Source organism: Scylla paramamosain, chromosome 18, assembly GCF_035594125.1.
Source record: "Scylla paramamosain isolate STU-SP2022 chromosome 18, ASM3559412v1, whole genome shotgun sequence".
Classification (NCBI taxonomy): Eukaryota; Metazoa; Arthropoda; class Malacostraca; order Decapoda; family Portunidae; genus Scylla; species Scylla paramamosain.
Window position 1 is genome coordinate 8,257,468 of NC_087168.1, and position 25,310 is coordinate 8,282,777.

Sequence of the window (25,310 nt, forward strand, 5' to 3'; positions counted from 1 at the left end):
TGCTCTTTGACTTCCTGCTTTTATTAAGAATATGACAGCCTTTCCTCACCCAGCAACAGAGTTCAGTGATACTTGTAGATAAAGGGAATTTCAACCATTTCAGCGCTTCCAGAGGAGTGTCACCATGTACTTCTAAGATAGACTGATGGATGGGGAATACAGTGGTATGCCTAACTAGGTTTTCGCATGGGTGGCGCTTATTGACTTTTTGAACTATGTGCCTCAAATGTCTTGAATGTAGACCACCTCACTGGGATAAAAGGCTCTGGCTTGCTTGCCTCCTTAACATGCTCTGTAAAATTGCTATTAGTATGGACATATCCTGAGAGGACCTAAATTGGCAGGTTGAAATGAAAATCATGAATCAAAAAAAAATTATATATATATATATATATATATATATATATATATATATATATATATATATATATATATATATATATATATATATATATATATATATATATATATATATATATATATATATATATATATATATATATATATATATATATATATATATATATATATATATATATATATATATATAGTGGAACCTCAGTTACCCAACATCTCCCTTTCTGAACAACTCAGTTTTTTAACAATATTTTTAATTCGTAACTGGTTGCCATACAATAATTTGGTTTTCAAACAAAGTTACTTGATTTCAAATATTACAAGATGTAGCAAAAGCTGCCATTTATTACTAATTTATAGTTTCTATAAATATTTCCTTTGTTTTTATATATTTGGAGGAGAGACAGAGGGTAAGACTATTTCAGTCTTTGAAATAAGTTAAATGTGACTCTGTTGAAGAACCTCGATGTAAACAAACAAGGTTTGGCACTCAGGAGTTATCCTGAGCCTCCTGTCACTCTCTTTGTGATCCACAGTGCCATCACAACTGCATTTTCTCTGTAGCTTTTCCTAGCAGCAAGATGTCTGAGTGTTATGATCGCCTTCATTTTGGCAGTGAGTGGGTTGCTCCTCTCTGTGTCACTGTAAGGCTTCCCTCACTTGATTGGTGACAAAAAGAATGCCTGCATGATCTAAACAATATCTTTTGATGAGTTCAGTCACTAGGTTCATTCAGTACATCATTTCTGGATAGAAAATTTCTAAGCTGGTGATGTTGTGGAGCGGCCATCTAAGCAGTGGGAGCATTGGTCATTACCCTCTAAAACATGGTGTATGGGTGTCTGAGAATAGATTAATCTATTTTACATTGATTCCTATGGGGAAGATAGTTTTGATTTTTTAACATTTTGGATTTTGAATGGCATTCAGGAATGAATTAAGTTTGAAAACCAAGGTTCCACTGTATATATGTATATATATGAGAAAGGAAGTTTATTTTAGTGCATAGAGAAAAGAGTAAAATATAATTGAGTATGACAGAAAAGGGCTATGAACTCACTGTGAATACATTTCTGCCATGATAATTTTTTTTGTGGGGCTCTCTGAATTGGAGTGATCTATTAAAGAGGATGATAATGATGATAGTATTTATAGAATACATTCTAATGGACTTTTCAACTTCTCAGTACTAGGGATGTACCAATGTATCTGTGTTGGTATCGGCTGATTTTCTTCATATACGACATACATGAAAGAGTTTTGTAGATCGCATGTCACTCATTGCAAATAATTTTGTTCAATAGAAATTGGATTTTCTAAATTGTTGAAAAATATTAGAAGCGTAATTATCTAGTGTCATGATACTACATAGATTGGAATTTTTCACGATTTAATTTTCATCACTTTAAATGATAAGATTCATATTACTTTGAATACAAGTATATAATATTTAGTATACAGTATAGCCTTTGGTACCATGGATGTGTACAATACAGGTTAAGTAGTTTTGGCATGGGATTAGCAGAGCCCCCTCCACTCACCTCATTTGCCTACCTCACTCAGTCAGACAGTTGCCTTGCAATGGGGCACGCTGCGAGAGTCTGGGGATTTCTTCACAGTCTTCTGCCTAAATGTATGGCAATTAAGATAAAGCTAATCTAGCTGAGTCAACTAGACCTCATGAGGCACCTCCTCCTCCATCCCTTGTCAAAACTCATGGTGGTGGGTTAACCATGCACTCACCATGGCCTCACTGTGCCATATACTCGTACAGTAAAATCCCTCTCATCCGGCATTCGAGTATCCGGCAGCTTCAAGTATCCGGCACATTTTTCCCCAAGCCTTAAAATCAATAAAAAATCAATGTGTACTCATAAAATCGATTAAAATTCCCGCACGAGGCATACTTTGTCCCCTCACCACCAGAGCGCACTGCTTCGCACCACCCGTGGCCCACTGCACGGTGTTTACTCAGTGACTCAGTCCCGCTTGTGCACTGTTTATCGCCTGACGCCTTCATCATGCCTAAAGTTGTAGAAAAGAGGAAGCGTGTTGTGCTTACACTTAAGCAGCTGATTAGATCAGCTGCTGATTAAGATCAGCTGATCTTTGTTATGGTAAGATGCGTGAGTGTAAGGTGGTGATTGTGGACATAACTTCACTTCTATTCAAGTATCTGGCAATATTCAAGTATCCGGCATGTGAGCAGTTCCGTTGATGCCGAATAAGAGGGATTTTACTGTATGGTTAATATGCACTTCCGTGGTGCAGTGGTCAGTACGTCTGGCCACGAATCTGTGGGCCTGGGTTTGATCCCGGCTTCGGCAGTTGGCTCATAGCCCACCCAGCTGCTCATCCATTCCTTATGGGTTGGTCGATAGATGAGTACCTTGGGAAACCTGGGGAAGGCAAACTGGAAACCTGGATGTCATTCTAGCCCTGTGTCCCGGATTAGAAGGTTCTTATCCCACCTCAGACTCAAGGGCTAGTGGGATGGAGATGAGTGCCACGGCCACACACTGCCACTGTGTATGCCCCGACTTTACCTTACCAATAGGGTTAATGAGCTATAAATAAAAAGTTGTGGGATTGTGATAGGAGAGAGGATGAAGGTGGTAAAAGATTTCAGGTATCTAGGAACAGTGTTATGCAAGCATGGAGAGATGGATGGAGAAAGATAAAAGTTGTGGAGGAGGAGTCTCTGTCAGGAGTGTCACAGGATCACTTGCAGGAATTATGGAAGGAAGGAATGTGACCATGGAGGTTAAAAGGCTTGAGGAACAGTATTCTCCTGCCAATATTAACATATGAATCAAAGACATGGACATGGACTATAGGGTACAGTAGTCAAGAGTGCTTGCTGTGGAAATGAACTATCTGAGAGGAGCCTTTGGAGAGACCAGATGGGAGAGAGAAAGCAGTGAGAGATGTGACATAAGTACATGTGCAAATGGAGTGAATTGGGGAGTGGTGGAGTGGGTAAAGAGAAGTATACTGCAGTGGTTTGGTCATATTTGGAGGATGGGGAATAAGATGTGGAGGTGTATGAAAGTGAGCACAAGGGTCCTAATAGGAGAGACCACTTGAAAGAGAGGACAGGGTGGAGTACCTTTTAGAGAGTGCTTGAACAAACAAGGAGGGAGTGTTGTTGGATAGGGAGAGGTGGAGATACTTTTGTCATGGTCACCCCCTGGAGGGACGTTCCAGAGGTAGTGGGTCATCAGAGCTATAGATAGGTAGATGAATTTTAAGAGTCTTCTTTTTGTGTCTAATACTGAAGTTAGCTCCTACATCAGCTTATGAAGGAAACTGTAAAATCAATAACGTTGTAATAAGTTTAGTTTCATTCATAATTTTATTAACATTGATACAGTAAGTATAGGGGAGAGTTATTAGATCCAAAATATGATATAGCTGTTTTGATTTCTTTTAGGTTTGGCTTGGACTCTTTAGTGAAGACACAAACTCACTATCATCTGTCTGGGCAGGTTCAGCTCTGCACCTCACTACCATCATTATTATGGTTACAGGGCATCACAGGAGTAGTATTGCATGGAAATTCTACACAGTGTCTAAAGATGATGGAGTAAAGGTTGAGTGCAAACTATGCAACATATCTTTGTCAAAAAGTGGTAAAGAGGAGAAATCATTTAATACAACCAATCTGAGAAAACACCTGTAAAGTAAGCATAAGCAAGAAATTGAAAAGAAAAATTGCTGGTAACTGAGGAAAATAACCATTTGAAAAACAAATGAAAATTAGATGGATGTCAATCTGACAAAACTCACAAAACTTTACTCTCTTGTAGTAGCAGTGATACTCAGCCTACCTTGGAGCAAATGCTTGAGCTGAAAAAAGCGAGGACATAAACTGTGCTCTGTCTCAAGCTATATGCTATGCCATAGGGGAAATGATTGTTGTAGACTGTCAGCCTTACTCCATAGTTGAGGATGTTGGATTTTTGAGGCTCATGAAAAAATTGAAACAAAATTATCAGCTGCCAAGCAGGAAGTACTTTTCTGAGATAATTGTGCGGTGCTTCTTTGGCTTGTTATCTACATGTCGTGAACCTTCTTTGGTATGCGATCTACAATTTATATTGCGATCTATGTGTTATGAATCTACTTTTGTATGCAATCTACATTTTATATTGTGATCTACAACAAGAAAAATTATAAAGTACACGAGACTTACCTTTGGTCAGTTGAAGTGTGCTTGTAATTTTACGAGGCAAATCACCTCTGCTTGAGGAGAGCTTTCATATGAGATTCACTGCAGCCCACGCACCGTCAGACTTTGAAGCAACGACCACCCACATGAGAAACTGATAAATACCAGGCAAAAGTTGAGTACTACATGGAAACGTACTCATAACGAAACAATAGGGAGGGAGAGGAGGGCATATGAAAGCTCTCCTCAAGCAGAGGTGATTTGCCTCGTAAAATTACAAGCACACTTCAACTGACCAAAGGTAAGTCTCGTGTACTTTATAATTTTACTATGTCAAATCACTCTCTGCTGAGTCGAGCTTTCCTATGAGGCTTCGAAGCCATGTGGGTGGCGTGCCTTGAGAAATTTTCCAGCTAAGGAACAGTAAAGTATGATGTAAACACAAAAAATTTTTATTCCCCAACTGAACAGTGTCACTTTGCATATTGGTACATTGTTGAAATACCAATTTATTGCCTTGTCTACTGAAAGGATGTATACATGCCCCTCTACATATATTTATACCAATAAACCTTGCCATACCAGCTACCCTGCCTCCAAACACATAGTGCATCACTGATTACCATACCCTCAGTTGTAAACCACAAATATGTATGCTTATTACTCAAAATAAGGATTGAACATTTACCCCAGTACTGCCTCCTGGAAAGGGTCACCTGGCCTAATAACATGCTTGTCATAATACTTTGCAAATGTACTTTCCCTAGACCATCCTGCTTTAGCCAGGATGCAAGAAATTGGCACTGCCATGGATTTGGCCTTCGAGGCTGCAGCCGGCCTCACACTACCAGCTGTGAACTTAGTTGTGTCCACCCCTGCCCTATCAAGCATCGTTTTGATCCAACGGGCAATAGTGTCTTTAGTAACGGCTTTGTGGGGTTTGATAAAGCTAATGAGTAAGGCGTGTGTCGCCTGTGAATTGCCCTGTCTAATTTCCTCCGTCCTTGCAAGATAATGCCGTAAAGTTATGCAAACACACAGATTAGCGTCCGTCGAGTAAGCTTGAAATGTAATGGTACGAATGTTAAACCGTCGTCTGCATTGTTTAATGTTATCACTTAATTGAACCGAAATGGAGTCCTGCTCAATGTGCATGCCCCTAACAGTTAATAAGTGGAGTGTTTGAACCCGAGCAGCTTGTGTGAGGGCCATCAACATAACAAGTTTGAGTGTAAGGTCCTTAAGTGTTAGTGTATGTAGTGGGTACATAGCTCTTAGTTCTTGCAGAACTGGTTGTACATCCCAGGTCTCAGTGTACCTTGGTAGAGGCAGTCTCAAATTGAAAACTCCTTTCATAAACCTGACAACCAGGGGATGGTTCCCAGCACTGCACCCGTCTACCACAAGACCAAGTGACGAAAGAGCACTTCTTGTTGTGTTAATTGATTTGTAACCCACGTTCCTGTGGAAATTTTCAGACAAAAAATTGATTATGTCATGTACAGTGGGATTATAGGGATTGATATGCCATCTACTACAAAACAGTAACCATCTCCTGATATGTGGGTGATATTGTTTGCGTGTACCTGTTTTCCACGAGGCCATGATGATGTTTGCCCCTGCCGCAGATATTCCTTGTTCCTGCAAGTGTTCCCCGATATCGAACATGCCATCAATCGCGTGTGCCGCATGATCGGGTGCTCTTCGTCGGAGGATGGATGAACAAGGACCCCGTGTTTCTCCATGATTACTCTTGGGTGATCCACCAACATCCTGAGCAGGGTGCCCATCCATGGCTGCGACATCCACAGTGGCACTACTATCCACCCTGTCACCCCTTCCGCACGCATCTTTTGCAAACACCTAGTAATTAGTGAAAATGGAGGAAAAATATAACATAGTCCAAACCGTGCCCAGTTCATAGAGAAGGCATCAAAATAAGTTGCTTCTGGATCTGGCTTCCAAGAACAAAATAAATCTACCTGCCTATTGAGCCGAGATGCAAACAAATCAACCACTGGAGTACCAAAGATGCCACACAATTGTTGGAATAGGTGTATGTCCACTTTCCACTCATGCCTGTCATTCACCTTACGAGAGGCTAAATCAGCTAGTGTGTTGTCCTTGCCTGGGATGTGTGAACACGTGATCCAAGCCCCATTATCCACACACCACTGCCAAATATGTCCCGCAATTACATTGCACACTTGAGACCTAGTACCTCCCATCTCGTTCACATATGTCATTGCTGTGGTATTGTCACAATAAACCTTAATGTAATGCCTTTTCAACTCCCGTCTAAAAGTCTGAAGGACAAACAAAATGGCTTTCAATTCAAGCGCATTAATATGTAGTAATTTTTCCTCCAAAGACCAGCTACCCGACGTGGCTCGATTGTTGAGATGGCCCCCCCAGCCTAAACTGGAAGCGTCTGTGTATAAATCAATATCCGTGCCATCCCTAAAAATTTTCCTGTCCTGTGTATAGATGTTATCAAGCCACCAACTCAAGTCTGTTTTCATGTCAGCAGTAATAGTCATCCAATTATCAAAATTACCATACTGAAGCTGTAAAGCTGCCGTCTTTTCCGTCTCCAACTTCCTGTAGTGCAGTTTCCCTAATTCCACAGCAGGAGTGGCAGCGACCAAAAGACCTGTAACTCTGGCTACTTCCCTAATTCTATCCTTGCTTTTACCCAAGAGATTCCGACAGGCCTGAATAATTTTGTGTCTCCTCCGTTCCGGTAAGGTGATCATCATGGAATTAGTATCAATCACATTCCCCAAATACTCAATGGTCCTGGTGGGTGTCAACACCGACTTCTCTGCGTTAATACAAAAACCCAACTTCTGGAGGAGATCAATAGTGTCCTTAATGGTTGCAAGGCATCCTGACCAAGTGTTATTGCAGATGAGGGTGTCATCAATAAAGCTAGTAATGGAATGCCCTCTTTCCCTCAGTGTTGCAAAAACTGGTTTCAATAGCTTTGTGAAAATTCGTGGCCTCTCTGAAAAACCATTAGGAAGACATGTGAATTGATAAACAGTATTGTTCCACTTAAAACACAAAAACTTTTGTTGTTCATCAGCAATCTTGACAGAATAGTAAGCATGTCTAAGGTCAACCGAAGCTAAATAGTCCCCTGCATGAATCAGTCTAATAGCCTGTTCAAAGTTTTCCATTTTAAAACGTTTGTAAGGGACGTGGAAATTGAGTTCTCTTAAGTTCAGCACCATCCTATACCCACCATCCTTTTTAGGCCTTAGGAAAATTGGAGAGATAACTTGTCCCATTTCCCTCTGTGTGGCCACAATGACTTTCAGGTCCAAAAGTTTCTCAATTTCATCACTGATTATAAGGTTTTCTACTGCACTGAACTTGTATGTAGTCTCCCTTGAGAATAAATGTCCAATTTCCTCAACATTTATATCTAAATGACAATGTTGCACAATGTCTAAAATTACAGGGTCATGTGTCAGTTTTTTCCATTCTGCTGTGAATTTATGAATTCTACCAGCTTCAAAGGTGTCACTCACCTCCACTACGGCCGGGGTCTCTGTGGACCCCGGCTCCTGGCGTTTTTTGAGTCCGCGTCCTGCCGCGCTGGTAGTTGACGTTGTCCCCTCCTGGCGCCTGACCTCTGCAGGCCATAGGGTTGGAACCTCATTGCAGAGTTTCTATGCCATGTTCGCCCCCAGTAGCCACGTGACCTGCCACTGGTGGTTTTCCAAGGGTATGCCGGTTTCTTGAGGGAGAACTTGTTCTTTAACTTTTCTGTGTCCTCGATCTGCTTGGCCGATTGAGACACATCATCCCCAAACAGGAAACGCGACATGGGGACCTTATCAGCACATAAGTGGGAATATTTCTGGTTAATTTCCCTTTTCATAAGAAAACGTCTAGCCAAATTCAACCTGTGATTGGCATGACCCAACAACGCCAAGGCGCCGTTAATCATACCTACTTCCTGCACAACAGCGGGGTGGTCACTCTCCTGTGCCACTACATCCAGGGCTAGAAGTGACCTAGTTAAAATGGTACCTGCCTTGAGAATGTCACCACTTACGTCCTTAAGACGAAAATCAGCTTTCTTCGCGTCAGTCTTTAAGGCACCCAAAATCTGCGGGTTACATTCCACAGGCGCCAATGCAGGACAGTTGTTTGGTCGTCTGGTGGCTGATTCCTCCAAGATGGCCCTGTAGTCTTCCTCTTGCATACCGTTGTCAAACAATTGATTAACCATAACTGCCACCTGTTGGTCAATGTCTGCAGAAACACTGTCAGGGGGCCCCAAAGCCTTGGCTGCCTGTTGCAAAACACTGCCCCTTTGTGACACCTCTCTAATCTCCCCATCCTCGCTGCTGGAGTCATTAAAGCCTGAGAATGGAGGTGAAACTGTGTGGTGTGTTCCTGAAGTACCCGGAAGATGATCCTCAGGTAACGGAGGAGGGTGAGTATGTGTGTTAGCATGAAGTTTCGCTACCTCACCTTTCAATACCGCCAACTCATCCAACACTAAATGCCATGAAGGTTCGGGAGCTGTAGGCGCGGAAGCCGATGCCTGGTGCAGAGGAAGATTCTGTGCACTTCCATGTGGTTGAGTCGGTTTGTTGACATGGTGGGGCGGCACGTGTTCTTGATCTTGACGGCGGCGACTCCTATGCCGCCAACTGTGCTGAGGCGAAAAATCGGAAGAACTGCCGCTACAATCCCAGGAAAGAGACCTCGTCCTTGAAGAAACACTGCTGCTCCTTCTCCTAATTCCTTGGAAGGCCGCGTCAGGTGGCGGGGCAGAGCCGGACATGCCTGCCGACCAAGAACATAAGCCAAAAGGTTGCATAGCCCCATATGTATGGTTAAAATGGCTATATGGCAGGCCCAAACCCATGCCATTCCTCAATGGTAGGCCTATCCCATATCATTGGCACTATGGTAGGCCCATCCCATACCATAGATCCACCTTAGAAAGCTGTGTACCTGTAGCGATGATGTGGCACGAGCCGGTGAAGGCGGGAGCTGTGTGGTCTTGACGTCTGATCGGCGCGAAAGCTTTCCAGCGACTGACGGTGCGTGGGCTGCAGTGAATCTCATAGGAAAGCTCGACTCAGCAGAGAGTGATTTGACATAGTAAAATTGTACTTATCAAGAACAAGGAAAACACTTGTCTTAGTTTCGAGAGAAAATGTCTGGTTAGAGAGTCTGAAGCATGAGTGGAATGTCTGTTCTAGTGTTGAAGTTCAAAGAAGAGACTGAGACACTTCACCCAATTATTCAGAGAGGAGTCGCTGAAGGCTCAATAATCCATTCTGATGACTAGCCAGCTTATTCTGATTTAAACCAACTCGAACTTCGTCATTTTTCTGTAAATCGTCAGCAATGTTACATTGATTCTAACATCGGAGCTCATACTCAAGGAACTGAAAGATCCTAGCTTGATGCGAAGATTCATATATTGACAATAATGTGAGGCATCAATCAAAGAGCATTTCAATCTTACCAATACTACTTTTGTTGGCAGATGATGAGAAAAGAAGCTCCTGACCTTTATTTAGCATTTTTAGCCGATGTACTGTAGGTGCTGTTCATCGCTAGAATATGAATAAAAGAAATTTTTTTAATATTTTAATTACATTTTCTCTATGCTATATATCATTCCAAAATAAGAATTTGTACAGTGTAAATACTTTTTCCTTGTAGATAACAAGCCAAAGTATGGTGTAGATATTTTTTCCCTGTAGATAACAAGCCAAAGTAGCACTGATTGTACCATCCATTTATGGATCAATGTTTGAGGAACTGAGATGTGCTGTTAATGAAGCAGAGTATATCAGTTTCACCACTGATATTTGGACAAGCAACATGATATTCTTTTATTAGTTTAACTGGTCACTGAATCTAAATTTTGAACAAAAGACCTGTACTAAGAGTAAGACCATTCCCTGGTTCACATGTTGCAGCTCATATTACTAAAGTCCTTTGAGATACATTGCAAGAATTCAACATACCATCTTACAAAGTGCATCTTTTCACAAGAGACATTGGTGCCAACATAGTAAAGAGCGTTGAAGGAACAGGGCATCAAAATTTGTCATGCTTTCTGCACACCTTACAACTTGTGATTACATGACAGCATATTTGAACAAAAAGTGATAAAAAGACATCATTGCACAATGCAAGCAGATTGTTAGTCACTTCAGCCATTCTCCTTCAGCTTACAGCAAGCTGGCACAATTGCAGCACAAATTTGTACAGGACATTCCCACAAGGTGGAACAGCACCTACTTAATGCTGGAGCAAATGTCTGAACAAAAGACAGCTATAGCAAATTATACCCCTGACATCCCAAATCTTCCTGTCTGATGCAAACAAGTGGATCATCATCAAAAAGCTGTCAGCTTTGCTAAAGATATTTCACAAAATGACGGTTTCACTAAGTAAAAGATCAAGCACTGCATCTAACATTATCCCTTAAATTAAGTTCCTGATGCTCTTCATTGGAAAAGCTTCAACTAATGCACAGTTTTCTGGATTAGCATGCTAACTGCTCTCAAAGTGTCAGCAAACACCAGACTTTCAAAGTATGTGAGTGACAGCAGCGTGATTCATGCAACTTTTCTTGACCTATGATGCAAAGGTAATTGTTTCTTAGATACCAGTGATGGAACATCTGAAACTGCTCTAGTAAACATTCAAAAGGAGTTGGTGGAAACCTTTGAGAAGTGACAACAGGTTGTGCAGGCAGAGCAAGAGGTGTACAGAGAAGAGGAAGCTGATGCTTCTAGTTCCTATGGCAGAATGTCTGGTGGAAATGATTCTGAGATAGAAAATGTGCAGCTGCAAGGCAATTTTCAAGAGGACAATTTAAATTATCTTGATTTTGGTAAATGCTATGATGAACTTGTCTTCCTAGCAAAAGGTGAAGATGGAAACACTGCGTCACAATCATGCTCATCACAAATGTGGTCAGAATGCAAGGGGTCATTGCTGACAATTTTTGCAGCTGTTGGCAATGAAACAGAAAGGTATGTGTCCATGGGAATGCAGCCAACGTGGAGAAAATCCTTTAGATTGGTAGAAAGTAAACATATGTGGGTTTCCATATTTGAGTACCTTAGCAAATAAATACTTGTCTGTTCCACCATCCTCAGTTGAAAGTGAAAGGCTGTTTAGTATTGGGGAAATGTGTATTCCCTTAACAGGAATCACCATAATGCTGAAATTGGTGAAAGGTTTATGTTTTTAAATTACAATTTAAGAATGTCAAATTTCTGTTACTAAGAAACATGCAAAACTGCATTGGATGTTTTTTATTTTTTTGAAGGGTAAATTTTTTAAAGAAAATTGTTCACTTCTAGAGTTGTTTTGGAAATTTTGCTTTTTGAAAATGATATCAAAACTATTGAAATTACAGTATTTGCCTCTCAGAAACATCCGTTCTCCATGTATAATCAAATAAATAGTACTACTTTTCATCAATATTTTTTTCATTTGATTTTTTTTACCCATGTCTTTAAGGGACTTAAGTTTATTAATAACAAACTTGATAAAAAGAAATTCATGATTATGGACACCTTTTTTTTCAGGCCAACACTAATTACTTTTTTTTCTTCCCTTCTATAGTGTAACAACGAGTAGTGGATCTGTTTTTTTTTCATAACACTTGATAATGCCCTTTAGCTGCTGGAATTGTTGTATTAAAAAAAAAAATCAGTGCACAGGTATCAGTATTGGTATTGGTATGTGATATTGGGGTATTGGTATTGGTATCAGTATCGGTCAAAATTTTGATATCAGTACATTCCTAGTCACTACGCAGTACCAATTTACTGCATACCTAATTACCTTGACTTTGCTACACTGTGCAAGAAACTTCATCAAAGTATGTGCACACAAAACTGATGCAGCCAATAAGTTTCACAGCAAAAATTTAGACATGTAAAAATACCCTTAATTGTTATATATCCTTGAAAACCAAGCCATATCTATTTGAAGTTTCCTTGTATTTAAAAAAAAAAAATAGCCTAAACCGAGTTCTGACTTGCCTTTTGAAATGTTTAACTTACATGTCATGTTAATCTTAGAAATGTACTAATTTTTAGAATGTCAATATGTCTTGTAGAATAAAGTTCATGTAATACACTGTACATGAATTGTGGACTAGGTAACTGAGGTTAGGCACAGTTCTCACCCAGAGATGACTTATGGCTCATTATCATTTACATATGAAAGATGCTGTCTCACTCACTATACTGCCTATGTCTGTCCCCTGATCCTCACTGCCCCTGGCGTACTAAAATTGGATATTGCATCAAAGTTATATGATTTTTAAAGTCTGTTTGTGAATCTTCCCTCCTCGCTGTCAATTTAGGTTTAGTGAGCTGGCAGCAGAAATAAGCTCATCTGTAGTCAAAATGACCTTCTATCCTGAATCTTAAGTGACAGAATTATTATTATTATTATTATTATTATTATTATTATTATTATTATTATTATTATTATTATTATTATTATTATTATTATTATTTTTTTTTTTTTTTTTTTTTTTTTATTATTTTTTCTTTTTCTTTTTCTTTTTTTTTTCTTTTTCTCCTCAAAAGACATATATGTAAGATTAAAAACTTTGCTGTGTTGTAAGGTGTTGAACAATCTAGATTAGTTTTTGGGAAAGTACTGTAATAACTGTGGTCATCTGCACTTTTGCCATAAAGTTTATTGACTACATCAATTCATCAGTTGTGTGTGCTGGTAATTTGACAAAGATTTTTTTGCACAATGCAGGAAAGTCAAGATAATTAAGGACTCTTTTAAGCCCAACAGCACAGTGACTTGTGAGACATCTGGTGGAAGATTCTGTATATAAGTTCCCCATTGTGCATAATGATGATTTTTCTTTTGGTGTGTTTCTTAGATTTTACATATGCATGTTTATCTGTAGTTAGTAGTAAATGAAATACTAATTCAATTCATGGTTTCACAGATACACTGGTAAAATTGGGAAATCATCTGACAGTCATTCAGGTAAGAACAAAGAAATATAATGTTTCTTGGTTTTGCTGTTGTTGATTAGTGCAGCTTTTATAGAGGGGTTGCAGTGATCACACAGTGCTTTATTTTTGTTCATCAAATGTTCTGGAATGATAACACTATCAGCCATGTGTAGAGCAAGTGAATGTAAACAGAATGCATTTGTCTTGTGGTTTGAGCTAGTGAGACAGATGGATGCCCCTTCTTCATCTCTTGTTTTAAAGTGGTTGTGATAAAATTCTAGATGATGATATTTAGAAATGGTATATTGTTAAAATAAATCTTTTGATGGCTGTGACCCTTATTTAATAGGGGAAGAGTCCTGTTCTTGATAAACCTAACTTGGACTTTCAGTATTTATCTGCAATATACCTTGGAAATTTATTTTTAATGACCATGGAAAGGTTATTTTTAGCATGTTGTCTGTCAGGCCAATAAACTAATGATGGCATCAGATGAGAGGAGCATACATGAATAACATGATTAAAAGGGTGAGAGACTGTTGAACTACTGACATTAAATCTGTAGCTCCAGTCCTGGACATATAGATTGAGCCTGATTCTCATGAAGGTTATAATAAACTGTTGAAATCTAGTTATACATTATGTCTCCTTCTAATAATTCATGAAATAAAAAATGTACATTAAAATATGAAATGTTGGTAGCCTGGTGTAGTGCTTAACTTTCACATTACCTTCAAATGATTTTTCAGTCTGATAGTCTACCATTTTCTGCTTTTGATTTGTGATATTTATTTCTTACTAACTGACATTCAAGTTCAAAAGAATTAATATATTCCTAACTGATATCAGCCATTATAGAAGTAACTGAGGTACTTATTACATTTAGTATTCTCCACTTTACCTACTGATGTGTCTGATTGAAACTGACATGCTATTTCACTGTATCCAGTATTTATGTTAATACTATCTGAAAGTACAGTGTAACTGTACTTATGGCCACATTGAGTGCTGCAGTAACACTTCATTCTGTGATGCTGTTCACAGACTTAAGTGATGATAGGCTTAAATCATGATCCAGTATGTCTGACTCATACTGTAGTGTAACATTAACTTCATGTGAGGTATTGATATTGTTTGTGCTTCCGGTACATTCTGCAATTGTAGTTATGGGCCTATCTGTACTGACTTATTGGGTTGGCTGGGAACTGATATTATATACCCATCTTGTACTTCCATGCCTTCCTGTTTATTCATACTGCTCTTGCTGTTGTAGCCTCATACACACATGTTGCCCTTCTAACACATCTCATTTTTCTTGAAATACTGTTCTTCTAGTTTTTCAAACCAACTATTCTAAACATTCATCTCTCTCTCTCTCTCTCTCTCTCTCTCTCTCTCTCTCTCTCTCTCTCTCTCTCTCTCTCTCTCTCTCTCTCTCTCTCTCTCTCTCTCTCTCTCTCTCTCTCTCTCTCTCTCTCTCTCTCTCTCTCTCTCATATCATCTTTCTTACTATAAATATAGGGAAAGGTTGGAGAAAGAAGTAAGAGGGAAAAGACAAGAAAGGCAGATAAGGGGAACAGATAATGAATAGGTCAGTGAGGGTTGGCACACCAGCGAAGAAACAGAGACAGACAGACAGACAGACAGACAGAGATTATCTACACAGTTCTTTATTTTTTATTTTTATTATTATTATTATTTTTTAGTATTCTTATTTTTCATGTACTTGTGAGGAGAGGGAGGGAGTTCATGGTAGGAGAGAAGAAAAATGAAATAGCAAGGTGATAAATGATGGGAAGAAGAGAGAGAGAGAGAGAGAGAGAGAGAGAGAGAGAGAGAGAGAGAGAGAGAGAGAGAGAGAGAGAGAGAGAGACCAACGTATGAACATCTTCCTGCAGCACGGTGTGTCACCATGCCCAGAAATCTTTTCTTCATTTTCTGACCATAGATTTTGCCTCAGCTCACACACAGAAAATACAAGTTTATTTTCATTATCTCTATTACTGAAATATGCAGGAATAAGTAGACATGTAATATCTTCTTATATTGATAACTCTATTTTACACCTTATGTGGAAACCTTCAAGTTATAACACATTCCACTGTTTAAGGGTTAATGTAAGAGGGCTGCTTGCCAAAGGCAACAAAGGTTAGAATAAAAAATAGATAAAAAAAAATAAGTCCACTTATATGCCAGGGAATCTCATGTGGATGGCACAGAGGAGGAGGTGGATGCTGCAGACAACTCTGACACTGCACTTAGATTTAGTGGCTGGAGATAACAGTGGCTTGAAAAGTTCTTAGATTTTGGTTTGCATCAGACACTCCTGCCCTTTCTTTTTAACCATCATTTGCATAATCCTCATTGTTGGATAGAATTCATCAAGTAGCGGCCCATAACTGTTAATGTCAGATGTCGATTGCATCCAGTACAGCTGCCAGAGAAATTTCTTTAGCTATCTTTTCCTCCTTGTCTTCTTCCTCGACTGGTGTCTTGGCACCTTTTACTTTCTCCATTATTTCTTCTTGGTCAGGTGGTGATAGTGTGGCACACCAAAATTCTCTTGTATCCACTCCTCCACTTCCTCTTGCTGCATCTCTCCTTGCCCATCTTTTGCCAGCATCACCAGTCTGATAGGTTTAAAGGTGATAAGCATTCCTTTGTTATCTCGTGTCCTGCAGTGCTGCTGATAAACTCTGAGACCTGAGTAGTCCAGGGTAGGGAATATCAGATTAACACCATCTCACTGGCATTGTATTGTTGATGATTATGTAATTATTAGTATGGAGGGATGGGAGTTGAGGAGGGTGCGGAATGTGGGGGAGGGGAGAGAGAGAGAGAGAGAGAGAGAGAGAGAGAGAGAGAGAGAGAGAGAGAGAGAGAGAGAGAGAGAGAGAGAGAATTTTAGTGCAAAATAAAAATTATGTACATGACAACTGTTTTCAAGACTGAAGACAGCAGGAACCTTTGATGACCCAGCACTTTGAGGTCAGTGTTTATTTACAGTGGTATTTTGCATAAAAATTTAAGGTCATTGTTTTTGTTACAATAAGATGCAGTGTTACCCACTTAATGTGACTCTCACTCAGGTTTCTCTTGCACTCACTGTCTCTGCTTCTGTGAGGGATCAGGAGCTCTGCCAGGGTGTTATGTCAAACGTGTTGTGGTTTTTACACTCTATTGTTTCCTTAGATATGAGTATGTATAGAGACACCACATCCTGCATAGAACACTCGTGAGTTCTCTCTGTCCACTTCATCCCTTGGCACTCTCTGTGCCAGGATCAGCTTCCTATCATGGTGGCCAGCTAACCAATATATAGACTCTTCCTAATATTAGATAAGTATATAATACATGATAGTACTAAATAGAACATATTATGATACTATATACATATATAGGTATGACAGTAACTAGGATAAAATATAGATATGTATGGCAGCAATGCATTTCCCATACTGAACCATGAGAACAGTGCTGCACTCAGTGTGGTTCTCACACTGCAGGTATGAGAGGAGGAAAAAGAGATGAAAATTTATAGGGAAACCTGGCTGACCTCAGCTTGGCTCCCACACTGTACATGAGAAAAGAGGGGAAAAGAGAGAAAGAAAATATATAATATATAAGTATATAAGATTATAATAGAAAATTATAATGTGACAATTTATACCCTATCACATCGTGGTATTCTTCAAGAAGATCCAGTAACAAGTGCTTCAGCTCTGGGTAATCCACGACATTGATGAGTGAAGTTAGGACTAGGCCCTGCCCCAGCTCATTGTCAGCAGAAGACTGCACCACAGTGACACAAGCTGTAAGAATTTAAGGCCATTGGTAATGGCTTTCAGTCATACACCAACCCATCCTCCAGGTATACTCCATGTTTCACATGTAGTGAAATACAAAAGCAGGAAGTGAGTTCCAGAGTTTACCAGAGAAAGGGATGAATGATTGAGAATACTGGTTAACTCTTGCATTAGAGATGTGAACAAAATAGGGGTGAACAGCGAGGCTGCCGTAGGAGGGGAGGCATGCAGTTAACAAGATCAGAAGAGCATTTGGCATGAAAATAACAGCAGGAGATAGCAAGAGATGAAACGTAGTGGAGATAGGAGAGAGGCTGAAGACAGGCAGTTAGAGGAGAGTTGATTAAATGAAAAGCTTTTGATTCCACCCTGTCTAAAAGAAAGGTATGAATGCAACCCCCTCCCCCATACATGCAAAGCATACTCTGTACATGGACAGATAAGTCCTCTGTACAGAGTTAGCAGCTGGGGGGGTGAGAAAAACTTGTTGAAACAACTCAGAATGCTTAACTTCATAGAAGCTGTTTTAACTAGAGATGAGATGTGGAGTTTCCAGTTTGGATGTTCAGTGCAGAAGAGGGGATAATTGTCTGGAATGTGTTGAGTTGATAGATGGAGGAATTGAGAGTTTTTTGAGGAATTGAACAATACTAAGTTTGCTCTGCCACAATCACAAATTTTAGAGAGATCAGAAGTGACTTCCCTGTTTACTTCCTGAAGGGTTGGACATTTACAAAAAGACATGGAAAAGTGCAGGGTGTTATCATCAGCATAGAAGTGGATAATTGGTTTGGTTTAGATTATCATTATTGAATATTAGGAAGAGAGTGGATGACAGGACAGGACCCTGAGGAACACCACTGTTAATAGATTTTGAAGGACAGTGACTGTCTACCACAGCAGCAGTAGAATGGTTAGAAAGGAAACTTGAAATGAAGTTACAGAGAGAAGGATAGAAGCCATAGGAGGGCAGTTTGGAAATCAAAGCTTTGTGCCTGACTCTATGAAAAGCTTTTGATATGCCTAAACCAACAGCAAAATTTTCACCAAAATCCATAAAAGATAACCAAGGCTCAGTTAGGAAAGCCAGAAGATTGCCAGCAGAGTGGCCTCAATGGAACCCATACTTGTGATCAGATAGAAGGTTGTGAAGTGATAGATGTTTAAGAATCTACCTGTTGAGGATAGATCCAACACTTTAGAGAGGCAGGAAATTAAAGCAATAGGATGATAGTTTAAGGGATTAGAATTTAGGCAGAATTCCAGCAAAAAGGAAAGCTAGATGTTAAAGCAGGGTTGGAAGAGTTTCACTAAGCAAGGTGCAAGCACAGAGGCACAGTTTCACAGAACAACAGGAAGGACTCCATCTGGTTCGTAAACTTTCTAAGGGTTAAGGTCAGCAAGGGCATTAAAAACATAATTGTGAAGGATTTTAAATAGTCAGAGGGTGAAGGAGAGGGAGAAACAAGCCCAGAATCATCCATGGTAGAGTTTTTAGCAAAGGTTTCAGTGAAGAGTTTAGTTTTAAAAATAGATGAGATGGCAATGGTGCCATCAGATTGAAATAAAGGAAGGAAAGATGAAAAAGCAAAGTTTTTGGAGATGTTTTTGGCAAGGTGCCAGAAATTACAAGGGGAGTTAGATCTTGAAAGATTTTAACACTTTTAATGAGTCCTAAACTTGTTTAGGTCATGCTGATATAGGTTGGTCCAGTTGGACAAATCCTGTGTTAACTTTTGCTTTACAGGAAATGAACAGATCAGACAACTACTTTTACTTTTTTTATGTATATGTACATATATAGATCTTAATTATTAATATGATAATGGACAGGGTTGGAAGGATATGGAGAGAATAGGGATGAGAGAAAGAAGAAAGTCTTGTGCAGTGAGGCCATGGAAGGAGAGGAGGCATGCAGTTAGCAATATCAGAGGAGCAGTTAGTGTGAAAATACTTGTAGAAGATAATTACTCTCAGTGAGGTCTAAAGCACTGGATCAGGGAGGTGCTGTGAACCTGTTATTAAAGCCATCTGTGACCTCACTGAAAGTTTCCCTTTGTGTCTCACAACACAAGAGGGTAGTCACAACCTGCCTTCTAAAGGCAACTCTCTTCCTTCACACAAAACTATAAGCACCTAATTACACACACACACACACACACACACACACACACACACACACACACACACACACACACACACACACACACACACACACACACACACACACACACACACACACACACACACACACACCCTTCACTCAAAATTCAAAATTATCGTGGCGACTCCTACACCAGCCTCAAAGTTCTCATCTGGGGAGGGGACCTCAAATGTCCCCAGGTCAGGCTGCTCTTCCGGTGTCGACCACAAGTGTCTTGACACCCCAATCAACTTTTTCATAATTAACTTCTGCAACATTTGTGATCTTTTATCTAATTTTCAATCTGTGGAACACCACCTCTCCTCTACTAAACCTCATCTTTTCTTCACTGAAACACAGGTGTCTGAGGCAACTGATAGAAGCCTGTTTTCTGTTCCCTCCTACTTTGTCTCCTCATTTTCAATCCAAAGCTGGATCTGTCTTTGTGCACTGTAAGAGATGTACAACATGTTGGGCTGGCCATACCAGCACCAGGCATCCCTGTACCCAACAGTCACCTCAAGGCCTCAGTAAAGGACACACTTGTGCCAACCTGTGTATCTCTCAACCCTCTTACATGGCACAGTGATTGACAAGCCTACGCTTCCCACCATGCCTGGACGTCGCCCCTGCTTACCTACCCAGACTCCAAGGTCAAGCTGTCTGTCGCCATGGTGCAGGCTCATATGCTGCTCCAGGCACAGACCGAAGCCATCTCTGCCCTGCAATGGCACCTGCTGAGGATCAGGACTATCAGCTACTCATCACTAAAGTGACAGCAGGAGATTGGCACCCACATCAGGTCCAGGAGCCGACCTGCCTGCGCCAATTCTATGGAGTCAGGGACAGGCTGGTTGTGTCGCAAGGGCCGGTGACGTATATGTTTGAGCAAGGATCTGTCCGCTTGGTGATACCCACAGCGCTCAGACGACAGGTGGTGGGAAAGCTTCACGCAGGCCACAAAGGTCTAGACAGGATGCTAAGGAGGGCGAGGCAGGCAGTGTACTGGCTTGGTGTAGGAGGTGATTTACAACATCACAGAGACACCTGTGTCATCTGCAACACCCACTCACCTTCGCAAGCAGCTGAGCCCCTCACCCTGACTCCCCCATCCCAGTACCCCTTTCAACATACAGTGGCAGATTTATTCCAGCTCAACGGACACGTGTATTTGGTGTATGCTGACAGGTTCACGGGGTGGCTGGAGATAGCACACTTTCCAAGTGGAGCTACATCAAGCAAGCTGACATCAGTGCTTCATCAGTATTTCCATCGCTGGGGTGCACCAGAGTCAGTCTCCACAGATGGTGGGACCAACTTAACCAGTGAGATGTGAGATGTGCAACTTCTTCGGGAAGTGCGGAGTAGAGAGAAGAGTCACGTCCGCCCACTTCCCACAGTCAAATGGCCTTGCAGAAGCAGCATTTAAGTCTGTCAAGAGGCTGCTCTGCGCAAACACAGGTGCCAGAGGCAGCCTTGACACTGACAGGGCAGCAATGACATTATAGCAGTATTTGAACACACCACTGCGTGAGGTGAACAAGTCACCAGCACAACTGGCCATGGGCAGGCAGCTGCAGGATGGTGTTCCAGTTCACAAGCAGCATTACAAGGTAGATATTCACTGGCGACAAGCACTCAGGGCAAGGGAGCATGAGGCAGGATGGCAGCAGGATGCTTGGGTTGAGAGGCAAGGAACACCCAGAACCCTTACCCCACTCACACTCGGCACCTGTGTATGGCTAAAAAAACCAGGCAACGAAATTGTGGGACATGCATGGCGTGGTCACTGAAGTGTTGCCATACCACCAGTATATGATCAAGCTTGACGGTAGTGGGCACCTCACACTACGTATTCGGAGGCATCTCCGGGCAGTGAGGTGCTCCATGCAGCCCCTGGCCATGACACCCCTTCCCTCATGACTGCAGCTTTACCCCACCACACAACCAGATCCACTGAGTTGCCCACAGAGGAGTGTTAGGCAGCCAGCATGGATGGCAGACTACATCAGTAACACACCCACTCAGTAGATGTGTATATGCTTATATGTATGCTTTTGTGCAGAAGGAGTATGTTTATATAGTTTTCTGTTTCAGGCATGTGTATGTGTGTATGCATGCATGTATGCTTTTATGCAGAAGGAGTATGTGTATAAGGCTTTCTGTTTTCTTTTCCTACGTTCAGATACTACACTGTCCATGCGTGTGTGATGTACACTATATCTTGGAGGGGAGATGTAAGAGATGTGCGACATGTTGGGCCGGCCATATCAGCACCAGGCATCCCTGTACCCAACAGTCACCTCAAGGCCTCAGTAAAGGACACATGCACCAACCTGTGTATCTCAACCCTCTTACATGCACAATGACTTAACCTGCTCTCGTGCCCACACTTGAAATTTCCGAGTTCTCCATCATCTGGCTATGACTATAAAATCGCTCAAACTAAATTTATCTGTGCCGTATATCTCTCACTTAACTCCTCTGACTATAAGAAATTCTTTGACTACTTAACTTCCAAAGTGGAGCACATTCTGGCTCTGCTCCATTTCGCAGAAATCTCCATTCTTGGAGACTTCAATTTTTGCCACCAGCTTTAGCTTTCCTCTCACTTCACTGACCATCCTGGTGAACGAGCCTTTAGTTTTGCTATCCTCCACGAACTAGAGCAATTGGTGCAACACCCTACCCTACTTGTATTCCTGACCGTCTTGGAGATACACATTCTTGACATAACATATATAACATTCTTGACCTTTTCCTAACCTCTAATCCTTCTGCTCATGTTGTGAACCTGTCTTCTCTGTTGGGCTCCTCCAATTACAATCTCATATCTGTATCTTGTCCTGTTGCTCCAATCCCTCCTCAGCACCCCCCTTAAGCAGAGGTGCTTCTGGCATTTTGCCTCTGCTAGTTGGGGAGACCTAAGGAGGTATTTTGCTGATTTTCCTTGGAATGGCTACTTCTGTGTCAGAGACCTCTCTCTGTGTGCCAAGCGCATAACAAAGGTGATAGTGTTTGACATGGAGGCATACATTCCTCACTCTTTTTCTCGACTTAAACCTTACAAATCTTGCTTTAACACAGCTTGTTTGTGTGCTATACGTGATAGAGAGATGGCCCACAAAAGGTACTTGAGCCTTCCATCAGCAGAATCTCATGCACTTTATATTTCTGCCCGGAACCATGCTAAGTCTGTTCTCTAACTAGCCAAAAACTCCTCCATTAATAAAAAGTGTCAAAATTCTTCATGACTTCTGGCAACTAGCCAAAAACGTCTCCAATAATTTTGCTTCTTTCTCTCCTTTATTTCAGCCAGATGGTACCACTGCTATCAAATTTATGTCTAAAGCTGAACTCTTTGCTCAAACCTTTGCTAAAACTCTACCTTGGATGATTCAGGGCTTGTTCCTCCCTCTCCTCCACCCTCTGACTACTTCATGCTACCTATTAAAATTCTTTGCAATAATGTCTTCCATACCCTTGCTGGCCTAAACCCTTGGAAGGCTTATGGATCTGATGGAGTCCCTCCTATTGTTATCTGAAACTGCACATCTGTGCTTGCACCTTGTCTAGTGAAACTCTTTCAACTCTGTCTGTCAACATCTACCTTTCCTTCTTGCTGGAAGTTTGCCTGTTCCTAAAAAGGATGACTGTTCTAATCCCTCAAAACTACCGTCCTATTGTTTTCATTTCCTGCCTATCTAAAGTATCTATCTGATGGAGTCCCTCATATTGTTATCTGAAACTGCACATCTGTGCTTGCACCTTGCCTAGTGAAACTCTTTCAACTCTGTCTGTCAACATCTACCTTTCCTTCTTACTGGAAGTTTGCCTGTTCCTAAAAAGGATGACTGTTCTAATCCCTCAAAACTACCGTCCTATTGTTTTCATTTCCTGCCTATCTAAAGTTTTTTTAATCAATTCTTAACAGGAAGATTCTTAAACATCTATCACTTCACAACCTTTTATCTGATTGTTAGTATGGGTTCCATCAAGGCTGCTCTACTGATCTTCTGCCTTTCCTTACTGAGTCTTGGTCATCCTCTTTTAGAGGTTTCGGTGAAACTTTTGCTGTTGCCTTAGACATATCAAAAGCTTTTGATAGGTCTGGAACAGAGCTTTGATTTCCAAATTACCATCCTATGGCTTCTATCCTCTCTGTAACTTCATCTCAAATTTCCTTTCTGACCATTCTATTGCTGCTGTGGTAGACGGTCACTGTTCCTCTCCTAAATCTATTAACAGTGGTGTTCTTCAGGATTCTGTCCTGTCACCCAATCTCTTTTTAATATTCATCAATGATCTTCAAAACCAAACTTATGATACCCTCCTGCATTTTTCCACTTCATTTTGTAGATGTCCAACCCTTCAGGAAGTAAACATTTCACACAGGGAAGCCACAGAATCCCTGACTTCTAATCTCTCTAAAATTTCTGATTGGGGCAGAGCAAACTTAGTATTGTTCAGTGCCTCAAAAATTCACTTCCTCCATCTATCAACCTGACATAACTTTCTAGATAACTATCCCCTCTTCAATGACACGTAACTGTCCCCCTCTTCTGCACTGAACATCCTCAGTCTGTCCTTTACTTATAATCTAAACTGGAAACTTCGCATCTCATCTTTAGCTAAAACAGCTTCTATGAAGTTAGGTAATATGAGATGTCTCCACCAGTTTTATGCACCACTCCAGCTTCTAACCCTTTGCAGGGGCCTTATCTGTCCATGTATGGAGTATGCTTCACATATCTGGGGGATTCCACTTCTAGAAAGGTTAGAGTCAAAAGTCTGGTTTCATCAACTCCTCTCCTTTGACTGTCTTCAGCCTCTTTCTCATCACCGCAATGTTGCATCTCTTGCTATCTGCTGCTATTTTCATGCCAACTGCTCTTCTGATCTTGCTAACTGCATGTCTCCTCTTCTCCTGTGACCTCACTGCACAAGACTTTCTTCTTTCTCTCATCCCTATTCTGTCCACCTCTCAAATGCTAGAGTTAACCAGTATTCTCAGTCATTCATCCCTTTCTCTGGTAAACTCAGACTCCCATCCTGCTTCTGTATTTCCATCTTTCTATGATTCCTTCAAGAGGGAGGTTTCAAGACATTTATCCTTTAATTTTCAACTACCGCTTTGGACCCTATTCTAGGACCAGCATCTTGGTGGGCCTTTTTTTTGCCCTTGGCTGGTGTCCTTCCTAAAAAAAAATAAATAAATAAAAAAATAAAAAATGCGGCAATCAGAGAGTGGCTGAAGACCAGGGTTGGTATTAAACAAAGCCACCCAAAGAAATCCCCCCCAAAAAAATAATAAAATAACCCACTGAAAAAAAATAACTAAGTGGGTTTTGGAGTTCACTAAAAATATTTTACATATTAAAATTTATTTCTATATTGTTTTAATAAATGATATTTATATATATACATATCCATAAAAATGTAAAAGTAACCAAGCCTGACCCATTCATTTCCTGTATAATACAAGTTAACACAGGTTTCATCCAGCTGGACCAACCTGTATCAGCATGACCTAAAACAAGTGCCTGTTCTTCATAAGCTTTGATTTCCAAACTACCCTTCTACAATTTCTGTCCTCTTCTCTGTAACTTCATCCCAAGTTTCCTTTATGACCATTCTTTTGCTACTGTGGTAGATGGTCAGTTCTTCTCCTTAATCTATCAACAGTGGTGTTCCACAGGGTTCTGTCCTGTCACCTACTCTCTTCCTATTATTCACCAATGATCTTCTAAACCAAACTTCTTGTCCTATCCACTCCTACACTGATAATACCACCCTCCACTTTCCCACTTCTTTTTTGTAGATATCCAACCCATCAGGAAGTAAAC

General features: G+C 40.7%; 1 protein-coding gene across 4 annotated transcripts in view; it reads left to right on the forward strand.

Moving 5' to 3' along the window:
• LOC135109075 (uncharacterized protein DDB_G0284459-like) overlaps window positions 1–25,310 on the forward strand; it is a 169,270-nt gene that overhangs the window by 119,748 nt on the left and 24,212 nt on the right. For 3 of the 4 annotated variants that reach the window (XM_064020113.1, XM_064020114.1, XM_064020115.1), the window contains exon 11: window positions 13,506–13,546. In XM_064020113.1, the coding sequence (XP_063876183.1) occupies window positions 13,506–13,546 (41 nt within the window). Of the gene's footprint in view, window positions 1–13,505; window positions 13,547–21,649; window positions 21,800–25,310 lie in introns of those variants that run through there. The other variant, XM_064020116.1, reaches the window with a different exon arrangement.